At 52.2% G+C, this 11,464-nt stretch overlaps 5 protein-coding genes across 5 annotated transcripts; 3 read left to right on the top strand and 2 right to left on the bottom strand.

The window, feature by feature from the left end:
- Positions 1-8: 8 nt before the first annotated feature.
- On the top strand, positions 9-899 carry H6S33_002546 (uncharacterized protein; the record flags this gene model as incomplete). The annotated part of the gene is made up of 1 exon (XM_044833894.1): positions 9-899. The coding sequence occupies one exon, from the start codon at positions 9-11 to the stop codon at positions 897-899; it is 891 nt and encodes a 296-aa protein (XP_044692707.1).
- A 418-nt stretch (positions 900-1,317) lies between these two features.
- H6S33_002545 (uncharacterized protein) lies at positions 1,318-2,206 on the top strand (the record flags this gene model as incomplete). Its single annotated transcript, XM_044833893.1, has 4 exons — positions 1,318-1,336; positions 1,436-1,613; positions 1,673-2,093; positions 2,171-2,206. 4 exons carry the CDS (start codon positions 1,318-1,320, stop codon positions 2,204-2,206), a joined length of 654 nt encoding a protein of 217 aa, XP_044692706.1.
- A 531-nt stretch (positions 2,207-2,737) lies between these two features.
- Positions 2,738-3,765, bottom strand: H6S33_002544 (uncharacterized protein; the record flags this gene model as incomplete). The annotated part of the gene is made up of 4 exons (XM_044833892.1): positions 2,738-2,785; positions 2,839-3,194; positions 3,254-3,506; positions 3,568-3,765. The coding sequence occupies 4 exons, from the start codon at positions 3,763-3,765 to the stop codon at positions 2,738-2,740; spliced, it is 855 nt and encodes a 284-aa protein (XP_044692705.1).
- A 2,949-nt stretch (positions 3,766-6,714) lies between these two features.
- Positions 6,715-9,115, top strand: H6S33_002543 (uncharacterized protein; the record flags this gene model as incomplete). The annotated part of the gene is made up of 2 exons (XM_044833891.1): positions 6,715-6,937; positions 7,017-9,115. 2 exons carry the CDS (start codon positions 6,715-6,717, stop codon positions 9,113-9,115), a joined length of 2,322 nt encoding a protein of 773 aa, XP_044692704.1.
- Positions 9,116-9,663: 548 nt separating this feature from the next.
- H6S33_002542 (uncharacterized protein) lies at positions 9,664-10,998 on the bottom strand (the record flags this gene model as incomplete). Its single annotated transcript, XM_044833890.1, has 1 exon — positions 9,664-10,998. One exon carries the CDS (start codon positions 10,996-10,998, stop codon positions 9,664-9,666), a length of 1,335 nt encoding a protein of 444 aa, XP_044692703.1.
- Between the last annotated feature and the right edge of the window lie 466 nt (positions 10,999-11,464).

Below are 11,464 nucleotides of genomic sequence, written 5' to 3'. Positions count from 1 at the left end.
AAACCAATATGATGCCTCTCGCTCCCCTCCGAACTGGGCTTTCCTGTGCAAGCCGCAGAGCCTTCTCAACCACCCCACGGGCGTTCAACATATCCCCCGAGTCCCCTTCCTACATTGAGATCCCACGCCCGCCACAAATTCGCTCGATCCAGCCTCCCCGTAAAAAGGGAAAACTCCCACACCCAAAATCTCTCCCATTGGACCTCGACGCTACCCCCGCCACGCCAGAGCCCTCCCGGGAGTCCCAGAGGCCTCTCGAGGGTGTTGACGAGGAGACCAAAGCATACATCAAGTGGAAGAGCGCTCTCGCCGAAAACCGTCGTCGCAATCTACGTGAAGGTGTTGCAGAGCTCCAGCTACGTCAGAAGGATCAGGCAGACCACCGTGCAAATGTGCTCAAGAAGCGGACAGAGGAGCGTGAAGAAAAACTGAACGCGAAGCAACGGGAGGATGTGAGGTTGACACTGCCATCGGTACTGTCAACTCTGCGTATCGACGATGGGTCTACTATGCAGCGGATTACCCCGGAGAGGCTGGCTGAGAAGAGTGCGCTCAGGGAGACGAAGGAGGCAGCCAAGTCAGCGGCTAGGATCGAGAGCTTCCACAATCTGTACCTGAACGCCAAGGACTTTATCATAACGGAGAAGCAGCTGGACGAGGCAATTGAGAAGGAATTCGGGCCGATGGATCATCTCTACAAGTCATTGCCACCAACAGTGGAGGATATGCTGCTCCAGGTCTCGAACATTCACGGCGACTTTGCTAAGAATCCGAAGATGATGGAGATTGCTGGAGAGCTTACGGGAGCAAAGTTGGCGCCGGAGAAGAAGGGGTCAAGGGATACAAGCGCATTTGGAGCTGATCACGATGACGATTCGTTAGTTAACCGGACCTTCTAAGCGCCTCAAGGGCTTCGGGTATGAGGATATCAAAAAGCTGTGGCAGTGTAACAATAGGTTGGAGATTAGAGCGATATTTGGTTTGAGAATTCTTCATACTTGTGTATATATTATTCATGCCATTCGATTTGTATGCTCAGAAGCGTGTGTTAGTGAGCTTTGCATGAACTTCTTTCCCCACAGAAAATCACTCGGGTAGTGATAATCCATGACCGGCCTAGCTGAACATTACCGGGGTCTTAGTCAGCGTGACTGTCAACGCTGGCTCTCCGTGCCAAGAGATCCAAGACTTCGCTCGCACACAAACCCACCGATTCTTCCCAATATCGCCACGCTCAATCCAGATTAATCAAACCTCAACCACCACCACGCAAATTCCTCACCAAACGTAATTTTTCGCTTGGAAGACTGATCCAAAATGTCTAAAATCACAGTCGGTATGTCGCCCAAATCGCCCACGGCGAAAAAAAACGCTTCTTTTCACTTTTCACGATGGAATTGGGGTCACTAACGAGTTTTCTTGCATGGAATTACAGCCGGAGTCCGTGGTAACGTCAAGGAGTTGTTGGACTACTCCAACAATGAGAAGAAGCGTAACTTCCTCGAGACCGTCGAGCTCCAGATCGGACTCAAGAACTACGACCCCCAGAGAGACAAGCGTTTCTCCGGAACCGTCAAGCTCCCCCAGATCCCCAGGCCCAACATGTCCATCTGGTATGTCAATCTCGACGCCCAGCAAGCAAGCCAAGGCGACCAACTAACCGGGTTACTAGCATTCTCGGAGACCAGCACGATATCGATCGTGCCAAGCACCACTCCTTCGAGTCCATGTCCGTTGATGACTTGAAGAAGCTCAACAAGAACAAGAAGCTCATCAAGAAGCTTGCTCGCAAGTACGATGCCTTCATCGCCTCTGAGCAGCTCATCAAGCAGATTCCCCGTCTCCTCGGACCCGGTCTCTCCAAGGCCGGAAAGTTCCCTACCCCGGTCTCCCACGCTGAGGACCTTGCCGCCAAGGTCACCGACGTCAAGAGCACCATCAAGTTCCAGCTCAAGAAGGTTCTTTGCTTGGGTGTCGCCATTGGAAACGTTGGTATGACTGAGGACCACTTGATTGGAAACATCATGTTGGCCATCAACTACCTTGTCTCTTTGTTGAAGAAGGGATGGCAGAACGTTGGAAGCTTGACTATCGTAAGGATTTCCCCTTCTTTTTTTCTCGGATTTATGTTGGTGGAGTGGTGGCTAATTGTGATATTTCCGCCGTATAGAAAGCTTCCATGTCTCCCCCTAAGCGCCTTTACTAGAGTGCTTGTTTCCTTGTCTGGATGGCGCTAGGCTGGTTTGCATGATTTGAGTCTCTTTTTTGCTAAAAGCTGGGTTCCTGGGGAATGCCTTTCTTTTTTTTCCATTTATGGGTCATCATGTAAACTGGGTAACGCAATAAGGATAGAAACAAAAACAAAAGATATTGGTCAAACATCGTTCTTGTGCTCTTGGTGATATCAACAAACGTGAAGTGAAAGGCAATACTCGATTCTTGTCTTCTCATTCAGATTATCACGGACAATGGCTCGTAAAATCTCACCAATGATTAACAATTTTCTTATTACAGCACGTTCAACTGGATCATTGCTCAGACCCAACAGAACTTTTCTAATATCAATGATAACTTGGTAGTGTACAAAAAAACATTCATAAAAAAAGAGAAAAAAGAGAAACCCTGCCATCATCTGTGATGTTAATATTCCCATTACGCCGCAACTTAATGCAACAAAAAAAGTGTATAGAAATTCCTCCACCAAGTGCCCATTCTATCCCGTTCACCAATGCCATCTCTAAACCATAGTTCCTCTCTCGAAACTGTCTCTGATTTCTCCAGTATACTAAAAACCAGTCAGTATCATCCTACAACCCAAGAAAGAACCACAAAACTTACCTTGTTGTAATACCTCGCCAGCTTCTGGTTGAACTGCTTGTTCTTGTCATTGATATATGTGACGTCCTCCTCGTCACCACCCTTGCGTCTCGCCATGCGTGCATCCTCCGCCTTTCGCAGATCGCCCACCAGACGATCAACCGCCTGCTTACTCGGCTTGTTATCGATAAAGCCCAGCGAGTCCGCATCCGCATAAAACTCTCCGTCACGATCAATGGCAATGAGCTCCCCGTCCTCCGTCTCGACGATCGTCCCATCACGCACAAGCTTCGCCTTGTCGGCCGCATACGACTCCATATCCGGCTTCAGCTCGCGGATCTGCTTCTTGTAGATCTTCCTGGCCGTCTGTGTATAATCTGCGCCGCCACCGTCAGCACCACCGCTACCACTACTGCTGGAATAATGAAGGACAAACCTTGGAAAGCAACATCCTCAACGTGCTTCTTCTTCTTCTCGACCCGGCGGTCCCAACGCTCGCTCTCCTCAACAGTCCAATCCCACGCCCTCTTGCGCTCAAAGTCCTCGCCCTCGTCCTCGGCGTCGGCCTTGGCAAGCTTGAACTCTGCCTCGGCGCGTCGGCGGTTCAGGCGCGAGGTCTCGGAGGGGTCGATGGCCTGGCGGCGGCGCTCGGCGTAGACTTCCTTGCGGTTTACTTCTGCGGATTTTTTCTGCGGTTGGTCAGCGGATGAACGTGCGTGGTTGGGGATGGAAGAGGAGGGGGAGAGGTACGGCGCGGCCTTTGAGGGCTTTCCAGCGCTCGAAGCGGTCTTGTGTCTTGTTGTCGGGGGCGGCGTCAGCTCCTTGGGTGGTGGTGCTGTCGTCGGGAGGTGAGGTGTCGGTGCTGGATTCGACCTGGTTCAGTTTTGAGCGGCGGGGCTCCTGGTCGGCGGCAGAGGATTCGCCTGACGGGGCTTTTCTCTTGGGCATTATTTCTGTGATTTGTGGGTGTTGGATGCGAGGTTTTTGTGGTTTTTTGTGTTGAAGGTAGGGGTTGTGATGGTGGTTGTGATGGTGATGCGAGAGCTGGGGAGGTCTGAACGCCTGTTTTTGGTGTTTAGCGTTGGCGATGAAGGATCTTATCTTATCTCATCAGGTGGGTCAATGATTGACTTGCAGGTAATGATCAAGTTACAGCTTGCTGAGTTAATAACAGAATATCTAATCAAGTATTAAGTCATCATTCTACTTCAAATATTGAGAATTCAGCTTCGAGGCTCTCAGGAGGTCCAGGCACAAGCATAAATGATATACAATACTTAGTGGACATAGAATGCTTCTGGCATAAACTACCGCAGTAATTCGTCTCAGCGGACTGTCACACAAGACGCCGAGGCTGCCTTTTACAGCGAGTATGAGGGCGTTTTCAAGACAAATGACTAAATAGGGGGGTTCCAACGTACTGTGTGACCGTTCGCTGAGGCGAATTAATGTGGTGCATGTATATGTAATATATCAGAGATGAACGCCGTGAAAAATATACATCTCAGCATGACTTTTTTGTAAATTTATTTTCAAGATTAATTGCCATTTTTCTGGATCTTATTAGCCCTCCTCCTCGTGGGTTAGGTGTGATATTGATCAGCTCTCTGGGCCCCATAATCGCATGCAGCTTGAACATGTATCTTAGCTTCTCGTTAATTATATAGTTTGTCTCCTCCCTCCCCTCTCCCCCCCTATTGCCTAGCCAACCGTTAGACTTCATTGAATTAATGATCAGGACCGGATATAGGGAGTTAGGGTTTAGCGACCTACCTATCTATCTATAAAAGAATATGTCGTGTAAAACTTTCGGGAAACCCTAACCCTACTCCTGGCGCCCTCAGGTATCAATCTCATGGCTAAAAAAAGCATAAGATAAGGTAGTCTCGGAGATGATGGGAAGGCCTGATGGCGTAGAATAAGGGCCCGGGTACCTGTACTCGGGCTATAAATGATCATCACGGGTGCTAGAAGAAATGACAGCCTGCCGGGGAGCGAGAAAAATAGAGAAAAAAAAGAATTTATATTGCCCCGATTGGGATTCGAACCCAAGATCTCCTCACAGCTCTAAACCTACGTGCTGAGTTTCTGGTGTGTTAACCACTACACTACCAGGGCATGTCTGTTTGCGCGGCAGAGTTAGCTTTGAGCCCATCTCTGCGAGCCCCCTTGGTAGGGAGGGCAGGGTCTTGTACACCACTACACGCCCTGCCGGGGAGCGAGAAAAAAAGCTAGCGAGAAAAATAGGAAAAAAGAATTGATATTGCCCCGATTGGGATTCGAACCCAAGATCTCCTCACAGCTCTAAACCTACGTGCTGAGTTTCTGGTGTGTTAACCACTACACTACCAGGGCATGTCTGTTTGCGCGGCAGAGTTAGCTTTGAGCCCATCTCTGCGAGCCCCCTTGGTAAGGCAGGGTAGAGCATTGTGTGCACTTACTACACTAGTATTCCGATATAAAATAATAGACGGGCAGGCCCCGGCAAAGTCCGAGATCTTCGGGCAATATTCTCAAACCGTCTATACTTATATACTAGTACTCTACCTACCCCTTTAACTTCAATGCCTTATTTATCTAGACGGCCCTCTGCAAACACTAAAGCGTTAGTCTATTTCTGCGATAAATCGTTTTTCCTCACCCCAGTTTGATGTTCGGTGGTGGTTCTCCTTCTCCAACTTGTGGCATGACAGGACATGTACACTTCTTAGAAGTTTCTCTACAAAAGGAAAGTATCGAAACATCTAGAGCAATATCAAGACTTCGAGTATTTCATATCCTCGTCTTGTTCCCATCAAAAATAGTAGATACAGGTAACGAGATATACAGTAGAGAGCAGACAGAACTCTACCATTATGAACTGCATTGCATCTTTCAGCTGATCAGGTGACCACCACCACCGCTGGGATGACCTTTCAATGGGCAGAGGTTGTAATGACCGGCTGGCTGGATCGATGTTAGTACGTGGAAGCTGAGCATAAGCCCTCGAGATAAGTGCCTGGGAAAGTCGGCTGATAGCCGGTCAAAAGAGCGAAGGAATCATTCTCAGAATGCTCCTGATTGCAATCCGACAGTAGGTTTGCTCCGAGACCTTGAAGAAAACCATCAAACAAAAGCTCTTCTTCAAAGACAGAAATGCGGCGATGATGCCAGGTATTGTGATGATGGCGGGGTATTTATTAATCGTTGTTTGTGTCGGCGCTTCCCAGGTGCTGCTTGAAAATAGGAATGCCATATTTATGGGGGTTCTCAGCTGCCAACGAGTCACGCTGTCAAGGCTTGCCTAGCAAGGGCTGGATACTCTAGTTGATATTCGCTGGCCTTGAGGTGAATAAGTGTCTTCTGTTCGTAGCTCGTTAAAAGCAGGAAAAGAGTTGACTCTCTTCCCTTCTCACCATCATCATTAGTGCGAGTGCTTCCAATCAACAGCTTCTGATTATTAACCACTATAGTCAGATATCGTCGATGGCAATAGTGAAGATTATATCAGAGATAACAGTGAATCGAATCCATACAATTGTTAGTCCAAAGGAGCTCCAAACGTCGTAACTATAATCCACTAATAGTTGCAGGTAGACCCATTAAACCGCGCTCAACAATACATGCCTAGAGAGCAATTATCCTCTATAACCTTTGAACATAACGGCTTACATACTTGGATACCTATTTCTACGACATTACTGGGGTTTGTAGCGGTTGCAGAGAAGAAAACCATCTTAAAGAGACTAGCACAATATAAAGATCACCAAAAATCACTCGTCGGTGCCAAGTTTTCCGCCAAGGCACACTAGCGGCTCCAAAAGTTTTCGCCAGAAGAAAAACCTCGAGATTCCTGACCTCGCACCTACTACCACACGCCCCAACAGCACGAATTGCGGACATTCACACAACACCACAATGTCCCTCAAAGTCACCCAGCAAAATGGGATCTCGGTGTACACCATCAGCGGCTCCAACACCGGCCGCTCGCTCCCCGACTGGCTTGCGCGCAAACGGAAGAGGTCGCTCAAGAATGACGAGGCCTACATGAACCGCATTGAGCTGATTCAGGACTTTGAGTTCGAGGAGGCGAGTCAATGCATCAAGGTCTCGGAGGATGGAGAGTATGCTATGGCGACCGGTTAGTGAATTTCTATATATCTTCCGGGAGAGATGTAGATATGGACTTAGAGATACAAGAGCTGACGCTGTACTGGCAGGAACCTACAAACCCCAACAGCACATCTACCACCTCCCCTCATCAGCATTGAAATACGCCCGCCACACCTCCTCCCTAAATATCAAGTTCATCCTCCTGTCGACCGACTACACAAAGTCCCTCCATCTACAGACTGACCGCTCCCTCGAGTTCCATACGGCAATGGGCTGTCACCACACGACTCGTATCCCCCGCTACGGCCGCGACCTTGCCTACCTGAAGCCCTTTGCGCATGTAATAGTCCCTGCCGAAGGCAAAGAAGTCTTCCGTCTCGACCTCGAAGGCGGCCGCTTCCTGAAACCTTTCGAGCTCGGCGGCTACGACGACATCGACGCAACCGTCAACTCTGTCGAGTGTGTGGGTGTCGCCGACGGTAGCCACGGCCTCATGGCCTTCGGGACCGACCTAGGCACCACAGAGTTCTGGGACCCGCGCAGCCGGAACCGCATTGGCGTGCTATCCCCGCCACCAAAAACTAGCATCTACAACAACGTGCTCGGGGAAGCCGCCACCCCCGGTGTCACAGCTGTTGAGTTTGCGTCCAATGGTCTCACACTTGCTACCGGAAACGCAGCCGGAATAGTGACGCTATACGACCTGCGTTCGCCGACCCCATTGCTGTCGAAAGACCAAGGATACGGCTTCCCAATCCAAAACTTGGCTTTCCTACACTCCTCGACCAACCGTGCATCCGGCGTCGAGAACGCCTACGAGTCCACCTCAACCCCCAAGATCCTTTCCTCCTGCAAGCGTATCATCAAGATCTGGGACGCGACCAACGGCAAGCCCTGGACCTCCATCGAGCCTTCCGTAGACCTCAACGACGTCTGCGTCGTCCCCAACTCCGGCATGATCCTCACTGCCAACGAAGGCCGCGAGATGCACTCCTTCCTGATCCCCGCACTCGGCCCCTCACCCTGGTGGTGCGCCCACCTCGATACCCAGATCGAGCAGCTTGCCGACCGCTTCATCAACGACCCCGACGCCTATGTCACCGGCGCCGCCCCCAACGAAACTGTCACATACGACAACTACAAGTTCCTCACCAAAGCCGAGCTCACAAACCTCAACCTCGACCACCTCCTCGGCGGCAACTCCCAGAAGGGCGGAAGTCTCATCAGGCCGTACATGCACGGTTACTTCATCGACCAGCGCCTCTACGACGAGGCGCGCCTCATCGCCGACCCCTTCGAGTGGGAGCGCGAGCGCACCCGCATGGTCAAAGACAAGATCGACAAGGAGCGCGAGTCCCGCATCCGCTCCACTGGCAAGGGCGCAAAAGTCAAGATCAACAAACGCCTCGCCGAGCGTCTCGCTACCCTCGAACAGAAGCTGGAGCGCACCCGCAAGCGGGAAGGCACTGCCTCAGACAACGAGGAGGCGGCAGAAGAAGAAGAAGAGGCAGCAGCAGCACCAAAAGACGAAAAGAAGGTCCTCAAAGACGACCGTTTCAACAAGCTCTTCCAGAACCCCGACTTCGAGGTCGACGAAAACACCCTCGAGTTCCAACAACTCAACCCCTCCACCAAACCTCGCGGCCGCACCGCCGCCGAGGAAGAAGACGACTCCGACGCCGCCGCACCACGCCCCAAGGGCCTCAATCTCGACTCGGACTCGTCCTCCTCGGAATCCGACTCGGAGCCAGACTCGGACGACGGAAAGCAGCACAACCAGAAATCCGCGCGCAGCAAGAAGGCGCACCAGAAGAAGGCGGCCAAGGCGGAACCCGAAATGCGCATCTCAACCTCGTCGTACAAGAAGAGCGGCCACGACACGCGGGGCTACCCCTCATCGGGCGTGCAGAAACGTCTCAACAAGGAGAGGTCCTTCGGCGCGCGCGCGGCCTCGGGCGAGGGTGCTGGCGGGCGGGCCAAGCGCGACAGGCCCGCTCAGATCATGGGCGATCGGGAGATCTCTTTCTTTGCCAGTGGGTCCAAACGGGGCGGTGCTGAGGGTGGTAGAGGCGACAGAGGTGGTGGTGGTAGAGGCGGTGGTAGAGGTGGTAGAGGTGGCAGAGGTGGTGCTAGTGGAGGAAGGGATCCGAAGGAGAGGAGGAGTGCTAGCGGGAATGCGTTCAGGAGAGACGGAGTCGCAAAGTAATTTAATGTAAAAACAATTAGCAGCAGCAGGTGGACTCGAAAAAGAATGAAAAGGCGGGTGCTTTGTATATAATTATTTTAGTTTTTTTTTTCTGTCTGTCTAGCAAGGGGGGGAGGCATGAACTACCCTGGGCGTTATATGGGGATTTCTTCTTTTTTTGGTTTTTTAAAAGTTTGCTCCTCTTTTTGTATTTATACCTGCTGTAGCTAGCTAGAAGCCACCTGCTTGGTGGAGAGTTGGTAGTTTTCTGGAATCTTACTTTGAGTATAACCAGAACTGTGGTTTCTTTCTTGAATAGTTTCTGATTCGTTGAGACCTGAATCGAGCTATGGGGGGATCCATTCCAGTGTTTTGGAGAGCTCAAGCATGATTCATAACATCGTGATATTTTTTGCTACATATTTATGTACATTACAAGAGATCCAGAAACTAAACTAAGAGTATTATAAACTACTCGTACCTATCATATACATAGTCATACACCTCCTCGTCCCCTCCGCTCCATAAATTACCATAACCTACATCATAAACTAAAGCTACTACTAATATCATCGGCACACAAAGCACAGGAAGGAGCACGTTTTCCTATACTTCCTGAGCGCAACATCCTGTCTATCTCTACACCACCGCCTCAACTTCCATCCCATATACAGCCTCTGCCTCTCCCTCCTAAGGGCGCCGCGGCTCCTTGACTCCCAGTACCTCACCCCGTACCAGAGATAGTTTTCAGACAGTACCTTTACCAGATCGTCGTCGCCCAGGGCCTGCGCAAGGTTATACACGCTCTCCCCACACCTATCCGGGATAGTCGGGTCAGCACCTGCCTCTAGCAGCAGCCTCAAGATCTTCTTCCGCTCCTCAGGCCAGCAGCGGTACGGCCTGATCTCATCGCGGAGCACAAGGAAGTGCAGCAGCGTGCGGCCGCTCCACTGCTTAAACACCCCTGAGCCAATTAGATTAGTGTCCGCGCCGCGGTCCAGCAGCAGCGCGACCATGGCCTCATGGCCAAACATGACGGCCCCAAAGAGCGGATGCCACCCGCCGCCGTCGGCCATGTCCACATCGGCGCCCTTCTCCAGCAGCAGGCGTACAACGCCCTCATGGCCCATCTGCGCGGCCAGGTGCAGCTCCGTCTTGTTATCGTACGTAGCCACCGTCCCGACCTCTGCCCCGCTGTGGAGCAGCAGCTCCACGATCTCCTTGTGGCCCAGATATGCAGCGAGGTGCAGCGGCGCGACATTGAACTCGCCGGGGGCAAAATGGCGCCTGTAGACCCTCCTGTTTGGGCCGCGCTCGTCGGCCTCCAGGCTGTACGCGTCGTGGTCCCGGTAGCCCCAGCGGTTGAGCGAGATGTGGATGCGCGCATTGACGTCGATGCCGGGGCGGGCCAGGAGCATGCGCACGAGGCGGTAGTGGCCCTGCAGCACGCCCCAGTGCAGCGCCGGGAAGGTGCCGTGGAAGGTTCCGTGTGTGAGGGCGGGGAGCAGCGCGCGCGGAGAAGCCCGTCCCTCCCAGAGCCGGGTCAGTTGGATGCCGGGGCCGATGGAGAGGATGCGGTCGACGGCCTCGTCGGCGCACCGCATGGGCGCGCTATAGATGACGCGGATGCCAAAGTCACCGATTCGGTCGCGGATGTGGCCGAGAACCATGAGCGGCGGGCCGGATTCGAGGATCAGGCGGATCAGGGGCCGGTTCCCGACGGCAGCCGCGTAGAAGAGTGCTGTCATGGCATGCTCCTTTTGGATGGCATAGCGCAGGAGGGATGGCGCGAGGAGATGGCAGAAGCGGCGGTTGGTGAATACTAGGCAGCAGAGGTCGCGCGCGGAGGTGAGGGACTCGACGATCAGCAGGAGCAGCTCGTTGGGGAGGGAGAGTAGTGACATGGCGGGGAGAGGGAGGGAGGGAGGGTGGTGCCGGGGAAGGATGCCGTCGAGAGGATCGTAGCCAGTCCGTTAATTAGACTTTAGTGTTAATATTTAATTAGTGGGTGCTCTAGGGCTGGCACATATGTCGAGAGTATGGAGTATGGAGATGCTGTTGGCTGAGCACTGTTCACCTGTTGGATGTTGTGAGGAGGCGCCAAGACTACGTGATCTTATCTCCCCCCCTCCCGGCAGCGATCACCCCATCTCGTGAGGTTTTGGGTGATATACCTATATCCCTGGACGCGGCAGGAGTGGACTGTGTCCCAAAACCGGGGCGCGAGTTATGTCTTGCATCACGGCGGAGTATGGCACATAGTCGTACAAATAGCGATGCTTGAGCTGCATCCCGGCCGTGATCCTGGACCCTAGAACCCCACAGTAATAGATAATAGGGTACATGGGCCTGCAATAATAAGAACAAGAG

This window comes from Morchella sextelata, assembly GCF_020137385.1.
Source record: "Morchella sextelata strain SCLS chromosome Unknown scls_13, whole genome shotgun sequence".
Taxonomy (NCBI): domain Eukaryota; kingdom Fungi; phylum Ascomycota; class Pezizomycetes; order Pezizales; family Morchellaceae; genus Morchella; species Morchella sextelata.
This window is presented reverse-complemented; position numbering and strand designations above follow the sequence as displayed.